The sequence below is a fragment of the Rutilus rutilus genome, assembly GCF_951802725.1.
Source record: "Rutilus rutilus genome assembly, chromosome: 2".
Lineage (NCBI taxonomy): Eukaryota > Metazoa > Chordata > Actinopteri > Cypriniformes > Leuciscidae > Rutilus > Rutilus rutilus.
The window spans coordinates 24,844,712-24,860,906 of NC_140210.1; the positions used below are offsets into that span (position 1 = coordinate 24,844,712).

The 16,195-nt window shown below is 39.4% G+C and overlaps 1 protein-coding gene across 3 annotated transcripts; it reads left to right on the plus strand.

The window, feature by feature from the left end:
- Window positions 1–4,527: 4,527 nt before the first annotated feature.
- poglut1 (protein O-glucosyltransferase 1) lies at window positions 4,528–16,159 on the plus strand. Of its 3 annotated transcripts, none has more exons than XM_084402091.1 (11): window positions 4,528–4,735; window positions 5,145–5,235; window positions 5,345–5,488; window positions 5,580–5,715; window positions 12,207–12,328; window positions 12,511–12,570; window positions 12,648–12,747; window positions 13,342–13,400; window positions 13,519–13,686; window positions 14,485–14,541; window positions 14,889–16,159. In XM_084402091.1, the coding sequence occupies exons 1-11, from the start codon at window positions 4,660–4,662 to the stop codon at window positions 15,043–15,045; spliced, it is 1,170 nt and encodes a 389-aa protein (XP_084258217.1). In that variant the 5' UTR covers window positions 4,528–4,659; the 3' UTR covers window positions 15,046–16,159. The 3 variants fall into 3 exon arrangements, 1 of the variants encoding a protein (XP_084258217.1); XR_014626471.1 differs by having other exon boundaries at window positions 4,622–4,735; window positions 14,320–14,541; XR_014626472.1 differs by lacking the exon at window positions 14,485–14,541 and adding an exon at window positions 14,320–14,437 and having other exon boundaries at window positions 4,622–4,735.
- The last annotated feature ends 36 nt before the right edge of the window (window positions 16,160–16,195 follow it).

The following is a 16,195-nucleotide window of genomic DNA, read 5'->3' on the forward strand; positions in this document are numbered from 1 at the left end:
AATGTGGAGATTGAACAAGTAAGAATTGTAGTTGTGATCTGAGAAATGCACCAAAGCAACTGATAAAAACTGTAATATAATTAATATAATAATATAGTATCATTAGAATTGTTGCTGTAACTGCTCTCCTTTATATAATATAATATAATATAAAGAGAATGTTTGCAGTAACTGATCTCCTCTATATAATATAATAATATAATATAATATAATACTGCTCTCCTCTATATAATATAATATAATATAATATAAAGAGAATGTTTGCAGTAACTGATCTCCTCTATATACTATAATATAATATAATATATAAAGAGAATGTTTGCAGTAACTGATCTCCTCTATATAATATAATATAATATAATATAATATAATACAATATAAAGAGAATGTTTGCTGTAACTGATCTCCTCTATATAATATAATATAATATAATATAATACAATATAAAGAGAATGTTTGCTGTAACTAATCTCCTCTATATAATATAATATAATACAATATAAAGAGAATGTTTGCTGTAACTGATCTCCTCTATATAATATAATATAATATAATATAATATAATATAATATAATATAATATAATATAATATAATATAATATAATACAATATAAAGAGAATGTTTGCTGTAACTGATCTCCTCTATATAATTTAATATAATATAATATAATATAATATAATACTGCTCTCCTTTATATAATATAATATAATATAATATAATATAAAGAGAATGTTTGCAGTAACTGATCTCCTCTATATAATATAATAATATAATATAATATAATACTGCTCTCCTCTATATAATATAATATAATATAAAGAGAATGTTTGCAGTAACTGATCTCCTCTATATAATATAATATAATATAATATAATATAATATAATATAAAGAGAATGTTTGCAGTAACTGATCTCCTCTATATAATATAATATAATATAATACAATATAAAGAGAATGTTTGCTGTAACTGATCTCCTCTATATAATATAATATAATATAATACAATATAAAGAGAATGTTTGCTGTAACTGATCTCCTCTATATAATATAATATAATACAATATAAAGAGAATGTTTGCTGTAACTGATCTCCTCTATATAATATAATATACTATAATATACTATAATATAATATAATATAATATAATATAATATAATATAATATAATATAATATTTATAAAGAGAATGTTTGCTTGTTTGCTGTAAGTGAATGTGTTGCTGTGGTAACGGACTCCCGCTCGGTGGGTGGGGGAGGGGCGGCGGCCGCTCAGGGAAATCACTCATAATATGACAGGGAACGGCAGAGCGCAAAGTAGGAGAAAACACTTAAAACAAATAAAATCACTCATAAAAGCAAGCGATTTTTGCATGTTTTCACATCTTTTTGTGGCTTGTGTATTTTTATTGAACAAACTCAGATGAATAAATCATCACACCCATATTGACAAATTTAAACAATTGTCCCTCCGCTTTTGGAAGGAAATATACTTTTTAAATTCACATGACGTAATGTGCCTGTCCCTTCCCCGCTTCAAACTCGTTCCTATATGATTAATAAACTCCTATGTAAGTTACTGTACGTGCTGTATAGTCTCTGTGACGCGGGTGCGGGGCAGCAGCGCAATTATCTTCACACACACAGAGCAGACTCTGATGCGAGCGCAAAACTGCGAGGATTAAAGTTTAAAAACATGCTCATATAAATCGCGAGAGCTCCAGCTCAGGGCAAATTAGTCTATTTTTATTTAAATACTAATTATTGGGAATTTATCTATAATTTAATGTGGATTATCTGTCAATTCATTCATTAATCATGATTGTTTTTGCCTCCGCCATGTTTGTTGATGACGTATTGGCGTCTGATTGGTCAGATCATGTAGCTTCCTACGCTCTGATTGGTCAGAATCCCCGAAGTGTGTATCTTTTCCGGAAGTGCAGTACTCCTAGAGGGCGCTGTGTTATACACACTTTAGTGGGGGGGCATACACACTTCAGGTACACAAATCACTTAAAAGTGATTTTTGGGGACAAGTGAGATTTTAAGCCTGGGCACCATTTTAGATCATGCTGAATGCCATTATATAAAACAAATGAGGACATACAAAATGTCCTCAATTTTTGAAGTGGTCCTCAGTTTGCTGGTGTGTATCCTGGTGAATGTACCCAAAAGGGACATAAACAAGTGCACACACACACACACACACATGACAAATGATTAAGCATTTTTGGAGATTTTCTCCTGCTGTCCACCTTACTAACTTGAATTATTGCAAAATCTGACTCTTCAGTATAAATGCAAACCTAACAAAAATGTTTGAGCAACTGAAGCAAACTAGCTTTAAATTGGACTTTAGGAGCCAGGGGATTAATTTGACAATTAAAGACAATTAATTTGCTCCTGCTGACTAAAGTCCATCTAGTCAAGTCAAGTCACCTTTATTTATATTGCACTTTTTACAATACAGTTTGTTTCAAAGCAGCTTTACAGTGATAACAGGAAAATAATGCAACAAAGTTTGTTTCTGCTGTACAGCAGATCTAGAAGAAAATATTGTCATAGTCCAGCTTAAGTAAGTTCAGTGATGGTTCATTTTTGTTGTAAAAAAGTTATTAATTTAGGTAATTTATATATATAGCCACTCAGAAAACAGTGATGTCATCGTCCAGCTCAGTTCAGTTCTCATAATGGTGTCAATGCAGGCAGATCAATAATATTGTTGAATATTAAGTATCCCCAACTAAGCAACCCAAAAGCCAAAGGCGACAAAGGTGACAGTGGCAAGGAACCAAAACTCCATCAGGTGACAGAATGGAGAAAAAAAACCTTGAGAGAACCCAGGCTCAGTCAGGGGGCCAGTTCTCCTCTGGCCAACGAACGAACAGTGTATGATTATGATCAGGCAGCATTACAGGTCAGAAGTCAGATTGGATCAGAACATTCAGAATATTATCCAGTTCCATCTGGTTGAAGATCAGAGTCATCACGCCGGTATGGAGACGGGTTTGTTGAGAATCAGTGCCGATGGCTGTCGTGTCAATGAGGCCTTCACAGGGGAGACTCTTGACATAATCTCTGCTGACACTTCAGGACTGCGTTGTGGTAGTGCCTAGGCGCAGGTCCTCCATCTGATCTGGATACGGCCCGGATCCGGCTGACTACATCATGCGTTGTGGTCGTGTCTAGGTGCAGGTCCACCATCTGATCTTGATATGGCCCAGGTTCCGGCTGACTATAGTAAACCTCGGAATAAACAGACTAACATCAGCCTTTTTGTCATTCTTCTTATGATGTAACGAGTACATCTAGCGGCAAGAGTCATGAAATATCATGTTATATATATTTTTTTCCACAAGAGGTTGGCAGAGACATCCAGTGTGAGATATCATGTTTATGCAGATTTATTCATGTAATGGACAGTTATTTTGTATTTAAGTGGAAAAAAGTGAAGAATGTGCTTATTTATATAAAAATTATAGATACAAAATCTAGTAATTTAGAGGTAAATAAAAAATATATATCTCCAAAAAATTGCATTAAAAATAGGAAAAAATTATGAAAATGAAATGATTTAAACTTTCTGAAAAAAAAAAAAAAAAAAATGATAAGTATAATTTTAAGGCTTCGGGTAATTCTGACCCCCGAGGGAAGGATTTGTTACAGGTACGGGAGACAAAAGAGATCAGGTGACAGTAATGCAACATTTTGGATGCCAACTGCCGTAAAACACCAAGGAAGAAGAAGAAGAAGAAGAGAGAATGGAAGTGATAAAGTAAACAAGATGGAAAATTAGCTTTTCCTGTCTTGTATGCTTTATTGTTTACTAACCCTGACAGACACCACACCAAGTAAATAAAAAGGAATAAATTGAAGGGAACACAATGTCAATATGTACTCTAAATGTAAAAATATCGAGGGAGAAACACAGTATTAGCGACTTAGAGTAATACACTTTATAGAGGAAATCCAACTTCCAACAGATATCCATAATGTTATAAAAAAAAAAAAATTAGCTTGAATACCTCTGATCCCAACCACTAGAATTTTTTGTTTTACTGTACCCTCTGATCACACCGCAAAAAAAGTGATGTCTTCCTCTGTTGACTATTTTTGTCTTGTTTTCCAGTGCAAATGTCTAAAGATTCTTAAATCAAAATACATTTACTTGAGATATAAAATGACATACAATATGAAGTCTTGTTTTCTGAGAAATTGATTTAAATGAACTGAGTTTGTTAATAAATATCTCTTTGGGCTAAAAAATAAATAAAAATAAATTCAAAGGGAAGTTCATATAACTCATTGACATAAATTTGTTCTTGTTTTAAGCATAAATTCACTTTTTTTTTTTTTTTACTTTTTTTTCCAAGACTTAATTTTACATTTGCATCTCAAGTAGACTAAATGTATCTATTTGTAAAATGTAGATTTAAGATTTTCTGCTCTGATTTAAGACCCTTTTAATGCCTTCATTTGTGCAAAGGTGAATTAAGACTTTTTAAGACCGCAGAAACCCCGTCATGTTTAGAGATCCAAAACATTAGATGAGCATTCATGCTGAGCCGAGGCCGGGACTTTTAATATAGTGTCAGACCATACTAGTACATTGATCGATTTCTCCTCAAATCGAGCCAAGTATGGTTAATTGATGCAGAAAAATGGAGCTGCCGTGGCTGCTCACACCGTCTTTCTTTCTTTTGCTGAATGGAGTTGAATTTTGCCTTTCTGATAACGGTGAGAACTTGCAGAATGTTGTTTGATTCTGATAATTATCGATCCTTTGGGCGATCGTTTTTTAATTTGTGAATCTTCATACATTGCGTTTCTGTATCTGAGATATCTTAGCATTAGCTTCTCTGTAAGGTTAGACCCTGCAAATCTGTTAAATGTTTTCAAAAATGTCTTTTTGAAAATGCAGCATTTCTTGTTATAGTTGTCAACGGTCTGTGTCTTTAGGCTAAATATTTAATGAACAGATTGTGTACAAACGTTAAGATGATCATTGTGTGAACCAAGTTTTAAATCTCGAGACACTTCTTTCTTTCTTTCTTTCTTTCTTTCTTTCTTTCTTTCTTTCTTTCTTTCTTTCTTTCTTTCTTTCTTTCTTTCTTTCTTTCTTTCTTTCTTTCTTTCTTTCTTTCAGAAAAACGTTGGCAGTCATTCATCAGGTGGATCACAGAAGCCACAAATAATTACCAGCCATGCAGTCAGGAGAACTGCAGCTGTCATCTGAGGTCAGCAAATATAAAGAGTATCTTACAATAGAATAACCATATACATGCAGCTGTACAGGTTGAAAGACTGTATAATGTAGACTTACCTCCATCACTCTTTTGATTGCAGCGTCATGAAAGATGACCTTAGGCCATTTAAAAATGGCATATATGAGGGGCTCATGGCAGACACAGTCCAAAGAGGTGTTGGTACGCACTACCAGATAATAGGTAACAAGCTGTACAGAGAACAAAGCTGCATGTTTCCAGCAAGGTTGGTGAAGTGTAATTTTTTTTTTGTAAAATCATGATCCTGTCATGTGCAAATAGGTGTTGAATATCAGACAATTATTCTTTCTTTGCAGATGCAGCGGTGTTGAGCACTTCATCCTAAAGGTGATTGACAGGTTGCCAGATTTGGAGGTGGTGATTAATGTGCGTGACTATCCACAGGTTCCTGGATGGGTTCAGCCAGTCTTGCCTGTACTTTCCTTCAGTAAGGTGTGTGCCCTGTACCCCAACAAAGTGCCTAAGAACAATCTACTTCAATTGATTTTATATCAGTAGCTTGACTATATTAAGGTAATTTACATTACTTGCATTACTTGTGACTCCGCCTTTAGATTATTAACACTGATCCACCAGCACACCCCTGTTAAAACAGATGATTAATAACTGCATTAATATGCATACCCCTGAACTAATACTTAGTTGAAGCGCCCTTTGATTTTATTACAACAGTCTGGTATCAGTTGGTACATTCATTGACTTGTCATTGTGGCATCTCCTGTGCACAGCCCTCTTCAGGTCCCCCACAAGATTCAGGTCTGGGTTTTAGCTGGGCCATTCCAAAACATGAATCTTTCTTTGCTGAAGCCATTCTTTTGTTGATTTAGATGTGTGTTTTTGATCGTTGTCATTCATCAAAGTTCTCTTAGCTTTCTAGCAGGTGGTAAAAGGTTCTGTGCCAAAATCAACTGCTATTTGGAGCTATTCGTAATTAGTGTTGCACGGTGCACCGATACTTCAAAAGTATCGCGATTCTTGGAAATTAAAAACGTCACGATACCTACATTTATTAGTATCGATACTTCTAAGAATGACCGCGTTCCAGATTTGTAAGGCCGGCGACACACTGGCTGCATGGCGTGAGCGTCTCAGCTGCGTGGCGTGTCCGTTTTTATTTCAGCTCCCATGTTAAGAGCTAGCACACTGCCTGCGTGACACTGAGCCGCGCGGAAAACACATGCATGTTAGAATAGAACCGACGCCTATTTTTCACCCGACACGCAAGCATGTTGGAATCGTTTCCAGGCAAAATAGAATAGGAAAATATGTTTCTATGTCATTTTGACACGAATGCATATTAATAAATGACGTTTTGATGTTTGAAAGTCTAGGTTTTGACATAAATGCAGATATAAATGTAATTTAAAAAAAATATGATCGATTTTCAAATACTGCACCTCTCAATACAGAACAAAATATTCTGTAGCCTATTTTGCCGTCAACACTGCCGACGTTGTCTTTGCTGCTATATATTTATGTTTAACATGAAGTATAGGCCTTCCACAACTCTCTCCCCATATGTCAAATATATCACCAATGAGGCTTATCATTACCAATATTAAACATTGTTTAATATAATCGCTGTTCATATTTTTATTGAAAGTTCATAATCAAGATAAAGTTATTACCGGTAACTCTTATGTTTCTTATGATAACTGAGATAATGCTGCTAAATTTATAATTTTTTTACCTTGAATGTCATTGCTCTAATTTATTTTTTATATTTTTATATTTCATATTTTGTTCAAATGTTTAATATATCTGCTGTTCATATGTTCATTTATTAGTGTGTTATATGATTAGAATGTTGTCCCGGTTTTAAAATAAAGCACAGCAATGATATTTGATAGTGTTTCTCCCTTTTCAGGAAAAGTATCGAAATCGCAATTCTTGACTTGGTATCGGTATCGAAACAATAATTTTGGTATCGTGACAACACTATTCGTAATTCCCTCCTCCTCCACTAAACCCCCAGTACCACCTGAAGAAAAGCAGCCCCAAAGCATGATGCTGCCACCACCATGCTTCACCATGGATATGGTGTTCTTTTGCTGATGTGCTGTGTTGTTTTTGTGCCAAACCTACCTTTTGGTTTTGGTCTCATCAGATCATAACACGTTTTTTTCCACTTGGTTTTGAGAGACTTTAAGAGTTATGTTTAGCCGGGATTAGATATTTTTTAGTCAGAAAAGGCTTGCATCTTGCCACCCTCCCCCATAGCCCGGACAGATGGAGAATACAAGAGATAGTTGTCAGCTGTTGGAAGCAACCGGTACTTGGCAGAAACAGCTGCAACTCTTTTAATTTTGCTGTAAGCCACTTGACAGCTTCCCTTACCAGTTCCCTTACAGTCGCTCACGTTCGACGTAACGTTGACGTGACGATGTAATTGGATCACTTCAGGGAGCTCTATCAACTTCGAGTGTCTACCGAACGAGCCAATGAACGTTGGCGTGCGTGATTTGCGTCACGCGCCCCGGCCCGCAGCGCAGGTATAAACAGGAAGCGGGCGCACGCACACATTGTCTTTCACTTTGGAGCCGAGCTTTCTGTTTGACTTCAGAATCTACAAGACTCAATAGCGTTGAAGACTCTCTTTCAGTGTTGGTGTGACGGCGCGATCAGCAAGTGGCCGCGAGCTTAAGCTCACTCAACAGTTGTTTTCACAGCAAGCTTATTTCTGTGTCGGTATCGGTGGGTGTTTTTTCTGATAGTGTTTACAGCACTGCTGTACACTGCGGCCATTCCCTGGGTGCCTCAGCACTGTGAGAGTAGTGGAAAGAGTATTGTTTTTTCTTTTCTTTCTTCGTTCTTCACAAAAAGAGCAACACAAGCATGACCCTGCGTCCTTTTCAGGATGTCATTCCGCTTGTGCGTTTCTGGGTGTGGTCATTCCCTGGCGCCAGCAGACGGCCACAATAGTTGTCTCTCATGTTTGGGCATTCAGCATGCTGAGGCAGCTTTTGTGGATAGTTCATGTTCCCATTATGGGAATATGACTATGACCGCGTTGAGATCGAGACTCGCTTACCTGTAGGGAGGTGCAGTCCCCTCGCCTATGCCCCGATCTAGCGTCCATTCTGCCCCGCAGAATAGGCCTACTTCGGCACTTAGCCAGGGTGATCTGAGGATTACCGTGAGGGCTTCCCCGCCGAGGCAATCTCCGTGGGCCCCTCACGCCTCACAAACGCGTGCCCCTGTTGGAGCCCCCAAAAGAACGTACTGGTCCTTCTCAGGAACGACCAGCCGTGTCTTTTGGGGCTCCTCCTGATGACCAGATGTCGATCACAGCATTGGAGGGGAGCTTCGCTCCTCTGGAGATGAAGACTTAGCTGCGTTACCCCCCCCCTGGGGAGTGTAGCGTTGCCCGAGGCTGATCCAGAGTGGGTAGCTATGCTTTGTGGAACCCTCCACCACGTCCCGAACCTTCTCGGTTGGATGATTGGTTTCTCGGGGCGGGCTGTGCTGGTTCTCAGGTGGTTCCCGGTGCCTTTCTTCCCAGAGGTGCACGAGGAGCTCACCAGGTCGTGGTCGACACCCTATAGTGCCAGACTACGGCCTGCTGGCTCCTCCATCCTCACCACCATCGACGGCGGGGCAGCCAAGGGGTATGTGGATCTCCCGCCAGTGGAGCGTGCCGTTGCGATGCAGCTGTGTCCAGCGTCCGCTTCCTCTTGGCGGGGGAATCCACGCCTCCCGTCCAAAGCCTGTAAGTTTTCGTCTGGTCTCACGGCGAAGGCTTACGAGGCCTGTGGACAGGCTGTTTCTGCCCTGTATGCCATGGCGCTCTTGCAGGTCCACCAGGGCCAGGCGCTCATAGATATGCACGAGGGCGGTTCTGACCCAGAGGTTCTGACCTCCTCTTGGGGAGCTCTGTGTGCCAACTGACCTCGTCCTCTGGGTGACGAAGGAAACTGCACGTTCAATTGGTCAGGCGATGTCCACCTTGGTGGTCCAGGAGCGCCACCTTTGGCTCAACCTGGCTGACATGAGGGACACTGATAAATATCGGTTCCTGGATGCCCCTCTCTCCCAGGTTGGGTTATTCGGCGAAGCGGTCGAGAGCTTTGCCCAACAGTTCTCGGCCGCCCAGAAGCAGACGGAGACAATCCGACACATCCTGCCTCGGCGTACTGCTGCTGCCCCCACCCGTCCGCCGGCCGTAGAGTCTTCGTCTGCTCGTCGTCGAGCCCCAGCAGCAGCAGCAACCACCTAAGGCTCAGTGTGGAGCAAGCCGCAGGAAGTTGACCCCGCCAGTCCAGGCCGCTGCCAAACCAGGAGGCAAGCGCAGGTGCAAACAACCCTGAGAAGGGCGACCAAGAGGTGGATCGGACTGCTCTTCAGGAGGTGGCGAAGGCGCCGCTCCTTCCCCCGGTAAGGGCCGGGGGGAGAATCTTCTGTTCCGCCACTGGCCCCCGGGTATGCGTTTGCGTATACGCAAGTTGGCGTTTCCCCCAGTGAGACTTCTTGCACAGACCTTTTGCAAAGTCAGGGAGGACGAGGAGCAGGTCTTGCTTGTTGCGCTGTATTGGCCCAACTGGACCTGGTTCCTGGAACTAGTGCTCCTCGCGACAGCCCCTCCCTGGCCCATTCCTCTGAGAGAGGACCTGCTCTCTCAGAGACAGGGCACCCTGTGGCACCTGCGTCCAGACCTCTGGAAACTCCATGTCTGGTCCCTGGACTGGACGTGGAGGTTCTAGGTGACCTACCCCAAGCGGTAGTTGACACCATCACTTCCACTAGAGCCCCCTCTACGAGGCGCCACTTTGCGTTGAAGTGGAACCTATTTGTTGACTGGTGTTCTTCTCACGAGAAGAACCCCTGAACTTGCTCGATCAGAGCCGTGCTTTCCTTCCGGCAAGAAGGGTTGGAGCGAAAGCTGTCTCCCTCCACCCTTAAAGTGTATGTTGCCGCACATCATGATGCAGTTGAAGGTAAGTCGTTGGGAAAGCACGACCTGATCGTCAGGTTCCTGAGTGGGGCGAGGAGACTAAATCCGCCTCACCCTCTCTCTATACCCTCTTGGGATTTGTCTCTGGTCCTTTCGGCACTTCAGAGACCACCCTTTGAGCCTTTGCAATCAGCTGAGTTAAAAATTCTGTCCTGTAAGCCAGTAGTCCTGGTTGCATTGGCCTCTATCAAGAGGGTAGGGGACCTGCATGCATTTTCGGTCGACAAATCGTGCCTAGAATATGGATATGTGCCCAAGGTTCCTACCACTCCCTTCCGGGACCAGGTAGTGAACCTGCAAGCGCTGCCTTCGGAGGAGGCAGACCCAGCCCTGGCTTTTCTTTGTCACGTTCGCGCTCTGCGTCTGTACGACAGAACGCAAAGCCCTCAGGACCTCGGATCAGCTTCGTCTGTTACGGAGGCCAGCAGAAGGGAAAGGCTGTCTCCAAGCAGAGGATGGCCCACTGGATAGTGGATGCCATTGCCTTGGCTTACGAAGCCCAAGGCGTGCCCTGCCCGACCGGGGTGAGAGCCCGCCCGCTTCTTCTTGGGTGCTGGCACATGGCGCCTCGCTGACAGACATCTGTAGAGCTGCGGGTTGGGCGACATCTAACACGTTCGCTAGGTTTTATAGCCTACGTGTTGAGCCGGTTTCTTCCTGTGTGCTCGCTTCTACCAGCCGGTAACACCGAAGTTCCCACTCTTGTGTCGGCTTGCTGCGCCACTCCCTTCCACTGGAACGGAAACGTGCTCTTTTTGCTCCAGTCGAGTTCCCCACTCAGACGAACCCTGTAGAGTTCCTCCGCACCCCTTCGGCAGTCGGACTTTGCGGAGCGTCTGATGCCAGGCCTAGTGCTCGTATGCTACGCGTAACTTGTACTAGGCTGGGTTCCATATGTGGTGATCCCTGCAGCGATCTTATATGCGTATTTTTACGCGATCAGCTCCCTGCAGTGAGCCCGTGTCTTTCCCTATTTTAAAAACAAAGCCTTAGGTAACAAAATATAAAATCAAAAAGAATGGCAGACATTTAGGCCAAAGTGGCGAAGATAAAGATCTTTGTCATTACTTTCTTTATTAAAAAAATAAGAACGAAGATACACATTGCACAATATACAAATGGAATAAACAGTGCTTTATTTTTTTCAGGTACAGTAGGTGTATTTAGCAGTAGCATTGAAGAAAGTAATTAAATGAACAAATATTAAATGAAAACACTACATAGACTTCACTGTATAAATTATACATTGATTCTTATTAAAGCTACTATTAAAGTTCTCAGTCAGTAAGTGATTTTCTCTTTGTGTTTTGTTGTTTTATTAACATTAAAGGGATAGTTCCACCAAAAATTTTAATTGTCATAATTTACTCTCTCAAGTTGTTTTATACCTGAATAAGTTTCTTTCTTTTGTTGAAAATAAGTTATTTTGAACAATGTGGGTAACAGTTGCTGGTCCCCAGTATATAGTTTTTTTCTCCTATGGAAGTCAATGGGGACCAGCAACTGTTTGGTTACCCACATTCTTCAAAATATCTTCTTTTGTGTTCAGCACAAGAAATAAATTAATACAGGTTTGGAACAACATTAGAGTGAGTAAATAATGACAGAATTTATAAAAAAAATTTGGTGAACTATCCCTTTAAGGACAAGCGGCGGCATGTTTACTATTAGGCTACTGTTGCTTTAAGACAGGCATGCGACACATCTAATATACATTTTGATTACCCACATATTAACATACAACGCATATTAACACACGCACCAGAATGTTTGCTTTCACTTTAGACATAACCAACTCTGTTTATGTAAACCTTGCGTGTATTTGACAGCATTAGCACAATGAGACTCTAAAGATAACTTAGTCCAGTAACCAGTTGAAATATAATATATACCAATGTTTTTCCAGTACCTGTACGCCGCACAATCCTACTGACGTGTATTAGTATAGTTATACTTTTTGTTCACTGTTTAGACGCCAGACTACCAGGACATCATGTACCCTGCATGGACATTCTGGGAGGGAGGTCCTGCTGTATGGCCCATCTACCCCACAGGACTAGGCCGATGGGACCTCATGAGGGATGACCTGAAAAAGTTGGTAACAAATTAGAATATTTAAAGTCTCATTTCTTTTTAATGTCTGGTCTCATCCCAACATCTCAGTATATTATACAAATCCAGATTTAAGAATGCTTGAGAGTATACAGAGGATTAACTCCATTGTAGTAATTTTAAGGCCATTAGATGTATTCTAATTTTTAGTTTACACTCTTCAGATCAGCTGCACAATGGCCCTGGAAGAAGAAAATCCCAAAAGGATTCTTTAGAGGCTCTAGGTCTGTTGTGTCTCCAGCATACAGTTCAATGCAGAGTTGTTTTCAGCAAAGCTGATCAGTTTTTCCAATGTTTGAAGGACCAGTTCAGAGAGGGACCCTCTGATCCTTCTCTCAAGAGAAGCCCCTGACCTTGTGGATGCTGAGTACACCAAGAACCAGGCCTGGAAGTCAGAGAAGGTTTGTTTACTCTTTTAATATACAAGGCATGTACAAATAATGTAGATTATGTAGAATTAAATTAAAGTTGTGATTAAATGGAAGTAGCAAGATATCTTGTGACATACATCCGAGTGGAAAGGATTATCTTATTTTGAAAAAAAATGCAGGGCGGAGATTTCTATTTATCGGTTGTTGGTTGGATTTTGAGATGTGGGCTCCACATCATGAGCTTTTTACTCCAAAGTGGAGGCAGATGAACGTGAATTTGCTGGGACTGGTTTAAGAGAACAAAATGATTAGAAAAGTCCTGCATATGTTATGTTATGACATTTTGATTAAACATTATGAGGCCAAAACATGTGTAAAAATTAAAACACATGCATGGATAAATTGTTCACAATAACATTTAGATAATAGATTTTTCATGTCATGCCAACCAATAAAATTGAGTAAAAATTTGTATTAAGCAGTGTACAGGGGCCTACAAGGACAGGCTTGGCAAACACTAATCTAGACTAAGCTCGACTAAGCTTGAAAAAAATATTTTCAGCGAAATCAAAATAAATTTGTGCCCTTTGCTATTTTTGAACTTCTGTTTTTTTTTTTTTTTAGGACACTCTGGGTAGACCCCCGGCGAAGGAAATTCCACTAGTTGAACACTGTGAATACAAGTATGATCAGCCTCATTTCTGCTTTTGCAAGAGCTGTAGCACTGAATCAGATGTCCATCAGTGAACCAGCATTTAAGATATTCTGTTAAAGATTGTCTGTTCTCTCTATCTCTCTCAGATACCTCTTTAACTTCAGAGGTGTTGCTGCTAGTTTCCGTTTGAAGCATCTGTTTCTGTGTGGCTCACTGGTTTTTCACGTCGGGGAAGAGTGGCTTGAGTTCTTCTACTCTCAGCTCAAACCCTGGGTTCACTACATCCCTGTCAAACAGGACTTGTCTGACCTCAGGTAACTTCAACATTTTACTCAGGCTAGCTGATATCCAACCTTTTACTTAACATACAATTTCCCTTTGTGCCTACTGTAATTATGTTCGGTGTGTTTTACATTCGCATGGCTTAAATTCTATTAGCTGATTGAAGAGAAGTTTGTTGTTTTTGCAGAATAAACTTAAAACACCCAAAATATATTAATAATTATATTAATTATATTAATTATAAATAATTATATAAATAATTATACAAAAACAACTAAATCCATTCATTTGGAACTGAAAATAACAGTATTACACACAAATACAAAGTTCCATTTCAGCACACTGGGCTTGACGTAGTTAGTTCTGCAAAGTCCTTCGATAAAACAACCACAAGGTTTTACTTTATAAAAAAACAAATCTGTCTTAAAGTGAAATATGTGACGTGAGCAGACCTAGCCCAAAGGGTTCAAATCTAAATGAATGCTCAAAATACTTTGCATTTCACAAAGTATGTTATGGCCATATTTTTGTATTAAATGAAATGAGTCAAAGTGCCAATTTTGGAAAATGTTGAAAGTCTATGATTAGGGGGATATATGTAATCTGTGTATAGCATCTTAAGCTGAAAATGTTGTCATTGTTTATTCACTCTCATTTTGTTCCAGACCTGTTGAAGAAATGTAATTATCATCAGACAAACAAGGGAATTAAGTGAAATATTGTTCATAGAAATGTCAATGAGAACACCAGCAGAGAACTGCCTCTTTTCTTTACTCATGTTATGTAAGTACTGGACAATTGAATGTATTTATTTATTGATTGTTTGTTAGAGAGCTGCTTCAGTTTGTGAAAGAAAATGATGCAATGGCAGAAGAAATTGCTATGAGGTAATTAATGGTTTTAATGATTTTATTCTGTCAATGGATTGTCAGGCATATACAGCTTTAAAGGGATAGTTCACCAAAATAATTTACTCACCCTCATGTTGTTCCAACTTCCAACCCTGTATATTCTTTTTCTTCTGTGGAACGTAAAAGAAGATATTCGTTTGGTTACCAACATTCTTCAAAATATCTTCTTTTGTTTTCTGCAGAAGAAAAAAGTATGTACAGGTTCGGAAGGATGTGAGGATTAGTAAATGATGACAGAATTTTCATTTTTGTCTGACCTATCCTTTTAAAACATTGTCTGTGCAAATACTTATAATGATATTTATGGCTCTGTTTTTCTTTAGGGGCCAGCACTTTATTCTGGAACATCTCCGTATGGAGGATGTGTCTTGTTACTGGGAGAGATTGCTCACTGACTTCAGCAAGCTGCTCAAATACAAACCTAAGAGAAAATCAAACTACAATCAGATCTTTCACAGAGCCAGCCGATCTGAACTCTGACTTGAAGAAATGAATCCTGCCAAATGTCTCTCAGACTATCGATATTGCTCTAAAGGTTTTAAAGTCAATTAAACGTGCTTTAAGCTACCATATAGCAATCTACATATTTAAAAGAGGAAAAAAAGACCCTTATTCTCTGGATGTCAGCAATTTTGCACATCTGAAATATGCTTGGAATATGCTTGGTGTCTTCTTCATAGCATTCAGCAGTCTCAAAACAACTTCTTAAGGTCATGCATAGTCAGTTTGAGGTATGTAGAAGTCTGGTACAGCTGCAATATACTATACAAATAATTGATTGTGAAACGGTATAACATACAACAAAAAAGTTTCTCAAAAAATAACTGTATCATCATGGCTTTGGTGTAAGTTGTTGGTGTTGTTACAGTACTGTACACGTCTCTTCCCTCATAATCAAAGTGACTCAACATGATCAACAAGTGAGTTGTTTCAGCACACACTTTTTTTCTTTTCTTTTTTTTCAGATGTTTTGTTAGTTTGTAGATATTTTTCAATTGCAGATTTATGTGGTTAATATAGTTCTATAATCGTCTACCCTCATTTTTAGAGGTAGCATAAAGGACCAGTTATTTAAAGAGTAAAAACTGGAGCCAGTTCAAAACATCCTGTAACATAAGACAACTTTCAATACATTTGTTACATGAAACAATGGCAATGGATTACTTAGAGAACCAGTGCAGAATGTCTTTTTTTGTTGTGAAAAGGAATCTCCAGGTCCAGATTATTAGTATTTTTTGGATGATTTGATACCAAGTTTTCTAATAATTTTTTATAGGAATGCAACATGTCTTCTATGTCACTATCAATGCAACAAGACCAGCAGTACAAGTACAATTGTTTCATTTGTATTTGTATTTATTCAACACATAAGTGCCACTAAAGGAACATTTGAATGTAAAACAGTTTTACAAAATAGAGCCAAATTGATGAGGTGTTGAATATGCTTGAGTATTGCTGTAGATAATTGTCTGTATTTGAAATTGTTTTCTCAGTCATTTTTGTATATCACCCCTAGTGTGGAGCAGATCAAAAGTCAAACTAGTCAGCTGTGCCAATAAAGGTAATCATCACCAATAAAAGTTGTTTTTTTAAATCATATGTATTATTCCTTTTTATTTTGAATGTTTTG